The sequence below is a fragment of the Gymnoscopelus braueri genome, assembly GCF_963280865.1.
Source record: "Gymnoscopelus braueri genome assembly, chromosome: 13".
Taxonomy (NCBI): Eukaryota; Metazoa; Chordata; class Actinopteri; order Myctophiformes; family Myctophidae; genus Gymnoscopelus; species Gymnoscopelus braueri.
The window spans coordinates 17996773-18002232 of NC_137615.1; the positions used below are offsets into that span (position 1 = coordinate 17996773).

At 40.5% G+C, this 5460-nt stretch overlaps 1 protein-coding gene across 1 annotated transcript; it reads left to right on the plus strand.

Moving 5' to 3' along the window:
* The first annotated feature begins 1871 nt into the window (after nt 1-1871).
* Nucleotides 1872-5460, plus strand: eif3g (eukaryotic translation initiation factor 3, subunit G). Its single transcript, XM_080446252.1, has 10 exons — nt 1872-1968; nt 2056-2102; nt 3208-3296; nt 3411-3470; nt 3601-3705; nt 4175-4370; nt 4477-4590; nt 4788-4924; nt 5175-5281; nt 5379-5460. Exons 1-10 carry the CDS (start codon nt 1946-1948, stop codon nt 5392-5394), a joined length of 894 nt encoding a protein of 297 aa, XP_080302378.1. The 5' UTR covers nt 1872-1945; the 3' UTR covers nt 5395-5460.

A 5460-nucleotide genomic window follows, 5' to 3' on the forward strand; every position in this document is an offset into this window, starting at 1 on the left:
GTTAAACAGGCACAAAGCAATATGTTTGTGTACATGTTCAGGAATGGTTAGACAGTGAATGCTTTTAATCCTGTATTAACTGCTGCTGGTATGAACAATAAAAAACAATATATATAAAAAGACAGTGAATACTTTTAATACAAATTGTATTGATCCAATTGTATTCAATCAATCAATCAATCAATCCTCAGCCAAATGAAACACATGTACAGTATGTGAAGGAAACGGTACAGTTTCCATAGTGGGTAGTGAAGAAAGTACAGCATGTACGTGTCTCTTGTTTATTTTGTACATGCAGACTTATAGATGTACCAAATATGATAACGTTATTTACTTAAGCTTTTGTTTTGACACAGATTGTTACCATTTCCAACATGGGAACATTCGACAGAGTTTACCATGAGTGACTGGAGGTTGAGAATAGATGGTATTTTGGGACAGAATATTTCTATGGGGTATGGGCATGCATAAAAGACAGACACACACAGGCACAGCCAACCTCAACTTTTACATTTGATCATGGACCAGAACAAACTATTATTCTTTGTATATTCTTTTATGCATATAAGTCACTCTCATTATAGTAGATGGAGAAGATTGGAGCGGATATCAGTCATTGTTATTCGGTGTTTCCACCACTCTACTCTAAAACTGGAATTTGCTTTGCTACATGCTCTGCAGAGGATGGAGATGAACCATAGACTGTAAAAAGAGCCCTACTGATTTTGGTGACCCCATGACCGTTCCTCTAGCACCACCCTCAGGCCAAAATGTAAATTTTACACTTGTTTATAATAACCCCATATTCCGTTTTTTTCAATCCCAACTTTGTTGTTAATGAAGTAATCTTAAACAAGAACGTTTGCCTTCTTGTTAAGAACACACGGGGCTAAGATGCACCTTTTGTAGTCCATCTTCAGAACATTATAGTTTCACCACGGCAGAGTCACGTCACATCCGCCGTCTGTCTTCATATAATAAAAGTTAAGTCCACGCGTTTCCTTGGCAAAGTGGTTATGAAAACACCATAGGATTATTAGGACCGTTAGGACGTACCTGAAGACTACACTGTCCACCTTTCCTGCATCAAAAGATGTTGCGCAGACACTAGATGTTCCTTTCATATTAATACAGTCAGTGGTGGACAAAGTACTCAAATTTTTTACTTAAAGTAACAGTAAAAGTCCGGTAATCAAAATGTATTTCAGTAAAAGTATAACAATATTAGTAGAATTTACTTCAGTAAAAGTACAAAAGTAATTAATGTACAAAAGTAGAAAGTACTCATTATGCAGAATATCCCATTTCACAAGTTTTCAAATGTACTTAGTTACTTTCCACCACTGCTTTTAGTATCCTTTTGTATGAATCTGTACCTTTTTTTTGCAAGCTGTTAATAAAGTATTCAATCAAATGAATGCATTGAAGAAAATAATGCTTGATGTTACACGACCTTTAGCCCAGGGGTCTTCAACAGGGGGTCCGGGACCCCTAGGGGTCCTTGAGGGAGTTCCAGGGGGTCCCCAGCTAAATGATAGATTAGGCACCAAATGGACCCTTATGGGTCTGTAACTCTGAGAGTTAAATTAACATTGATTTTACAATATAAATTGGGGTCCCAAAGATAGAAATGCCATTAAATTGGGGTCAAATGCATGTCAAACTTAGCTCCATAAAGAACCTCTCAGAGTGAGAGGTTCTTTATGGAGCTAGTCAAACTGGGGGTCCTTGAAATTAAAATGGTTGAGAATCACTGCTAGAGCCGTAAAAATCTTCTCTTATTATGGGGTCCCTGGCATATGTTTTTGAGAACCACTGCTTTAGCCAACACAACAATACTTTTATTGTGGAGTTAGAGAGCGACCCGGAAGTGTATTACTGTGTTTGGCGGCCGGACTCACGCTGCTCCGCTCTTTACACCCCTGGAGCTCATCTAACCGACAGAATGCCGTCGGTGGAATACGACGAGTGAGTCTATTTATGAACATTAATGAGATTCATATTTTGTGTGTCGGTTGAATGTCTAATACCGAGTATCAATCTTTTACCCCCCAGTTCCAAGCCCAGTTGGGCGGACCAGGTCGAAGAGGAGGGAATTGAAGGTAAAGCTAATGTGGCTAACGTTAGCAAGTAGCAGAACTGATGGAAAAGGCTGGGTTGCCATGTCCGCTTGTTTCAAGCGACTTTGGGCTTGTTTTTCTGTCAAGTTGCTTGTAAAAATGGGTGGTTGCGGTTGTTTGGGCCTTATTAATACATTGCAGAAAGACTCCGGAACGCTAGTTAACCATTTGGGCTACCGGGTAAGCACCTGCTTTTGTACATGTTAGGAGAAATACGGGTTTTACTGTTGAAAGTCCAGGGCGCACTTGGGGGAGGTGGTCGCTAAGACTGCCGTAGATATAACAATGTCAAAATCAATACCATACTGAGTTTTTGTAAATGGTACATCGACAAGTTGTGAGCTTGTAAATCGTCTATTTTCAAATGGCCCAACGTATATAGGTTCAAAGTGCTCATGTGGCCTATTTAGTCGCCTCTTTTGGGTCTTTCAGGTCTTGTTTGCATAGACCTGGTTGCTTGTTTCTCTCGCAAAACCTGGCGACACAGTAAAAAGGCTAGTAACTAGCTAGGCGGCTTCCACCTCTTCTTCCACGTGGATGGACGCTGTTTTACTCCAGACCGTAGATGTATATATTGCTGTTATATTACCTCTTTGAGGTAGACCTCGATATGAATCGAGAGGTGTAAATGGATTACCTCGATCCCATAATCAATTGTTGCCTGACATATGCTGCTTCTTCGGCCCGTCGACAGACAGTGACGTGAGCCTCTGTAATACGAGCTAACAGTGGTGGAAAAAGTACTCGCATAAAAGAGTAAAAGTACAATATTTGCCCTTTGAGATGTAGTGGAGTAAAAGTACTGAAAACTGGAAACAAAAAGTAAAAAATACCTCAATTGTACTTAAGTACAGTACACCACTGGTAGCTAGCCTAGTTAGCCTCTATCCCCTTGTCTAATATGTGATTTTAACTCCACAAATGTAGCCCTGCCCTACTGGACCCTTTGCCGCATTTGTACCCTCTCAGAGTTGCAGATCAGTTACTGTAACACCGAGAATTTGGAGCGGTTGTTTAATGTAAAGTTTTGTAGGGATGTAAAGCACAATGGACATTGAAATATATAACTAGAATTCTCTCTTTGCAGGTCAGTTACCTTCTCCAAAAGAAACAATCAAAGGAAATATCAAAACCATTACTGAGTATAAAATAGATGAAGATGGAAAGAAGTTCAAGGTAATTATCATTTTGTAAATCCCATCAAATCAAAGTAGAATGTCAAGAACGGTTTTGTTATGATGCACTGAAAAATGTCCATGTATTTGACCGCACGTATTTCCTGTTTTCTAGATTGTCCGGACCTTCAAGATTGAGAATAGGAAAGCTTCAAAAGCTGTTGCCAGGAGAAAGGTCTGCTTCCTGACATTCATAGTAGCAGCACTGAGTTTGCGATTGGCTTACTTGTGATTTTGTCTGTTGGTGACATTTAGCTATTTTGGCTATTTATTAGACATCTCACTTGAACTTCATGTAATTTCAGAATTGGAAGAAATTTGGCAACTCCGAGTATGATGCAGCAGGTCCTAATACCACTACCACCACTGTCAGTGATGACGTCTTCATGACTTTCATCTCCAGCAAAGAGGTGAGGATCTGTGGCATAATGTGCTCCTACTAGGGCTGTCACGATTATGACATTTTACATGACTATTAATTGTCACACAAATAATTGCGATTAACGATTTCATTGTGTTTTTGTCGTTGAATAAAAATCACTACTTGGCATTTAGGCTTTGAAGTTGAACAGGGCAGATATGACAAATCACCTAAATATTCAAAGACATTTCTGATATATTTAATAACTATATTTAAAAAAATAAATAAATGTGGAAATAGCCGATCTACAAGCTCACAACGTGTCGCGGCGCGTTGTGAGCTTGTAGACCTGCTATTCCACTATATTATTATTATTATTGTGATTATGTAATAATTGTGACATGCCTACCCCACCCCCTGCGATTTCTTTTAATGATGTATACTAGCAATGTCGACTGATTGTTCCTGATTCAGTCCAAACCTTTGGTTTGTCAATATCCTTCTCTATGCCGTTCCAGGACTTGAATGCCACAGACGCAGATGAAGATCCCATGAACAAACTCAAGGGACAGAAGATTGTGTCTTGTCGTATCTGCAAAGGTGACCATTGGACCACCCGCTGCCCTTACAAGGACACCCTGGGTCCCATGCAGAAAGAGTTGGCTGAACAGCTTGGGCTTACAACTGGAGATACGACCAAGACTGCTGGCTCAGGTACAGTGACGGTCATAACTCTGATCAAAGGCACTTTGGTGTTATTGATTTTTTTATTTTTTTAAAAACAATGGATTCATGTTGCATTCATCCCTTCGTTCACCAGGAGAACCAGAGCCTGCAGCGCCTGCAGCAGGAAGCAAGACTGGGAAATATGTTCCACCCAGCTTGAGGGATGGAAGCACGCGTAGAGGAGAGTCCATGCAGCCCAACCGCAGAGGTGACGGTTAGGTCTCCATTTTCTTCTTAGTGTGTCCATGCTTTCCTATACATTGTAAAACCCTGAGTTGTCCATTTCTTTTTCACAATCCTAGTTAAATTAATTCAAGATTTTACATTGTGGCAGTATGGGTATTGGAAGTAAAGCTTGAATAACTTGGTCATGGTGTCTCAAAATAAATCAATTTCCCGGGACAGCTGATGACAACGCCACCATCCGTGTGACCAATCTCTCCGAGGACACTCGTGAGACAGATCTTCAGGAGCTCTTCAGGCCATTTGGCTCCATTTCCAGGATTTACCTGGCCAAGGACAAGAATACTGGACAGTCCAAGGTCAGTGTTGGACTGGGATCAATTGGCTTTGCAGGTTTTTGATCCGGTCTGGGTAGTTGTGTGCAAATTACCAGATATAATAATGTGAGCGCTAGACCGGATCAGTTAATTCAGAATATAAACCAGGCTTTCCATAGGTACTGCAGAAAACCTGGTGACATGATGTTAGGCCAGTGTTCATCTCAGTGTTTGTCTCTAGCATTTTTTTCAGCTGCAGGTTCCAATTCTGGTTTGCATTTGTTTCTGCCAGGGCTTCGCCTTTATCAGCTTTCATCGTCGGGAGGACGCAGCAAGGGCCATTGCAGGAGTGTCAGGATTTGGATATGATCACCTAATTCTCAATGTTGAATGGGCCAAGTAAGTAGTACTTTGGAATACAGGAACTAGTCATTCATATGAATTAGCCTGTACTTTTAATGTGTAACCTTTTGAAACCCCTTCTTTGTCTTTACAGGCCATCAAACAACTGAGCACCATTCCAGGGGGATGGCTGAAGTACAATTTGGCGATTATATAAATAAAGCAGTGATGAGAAA

Bases quoted from the DNA above. Each gene is read 5' to 3' on its own strand.
- eif3g (XM_080446252.1), top strand. From the start codon at position 1,946: ATGCCGTCGGTGGAATACGACGA. The intron at 4,371-4,476 runs GTACAGTGACGG...TTCGTTCACCAG, and splicing joins GACCAAGACTGCTGGCTCAG to GAGAACCAGAGCCTGCAGCG. The intron at 4,925-5,174 runs GTCAGTGTTGGA...TGTTTCTGCCAG, and splicing joins AGAATACTGGACAGTCCAAG to GGCTTCGCCTTTATCAGCTT.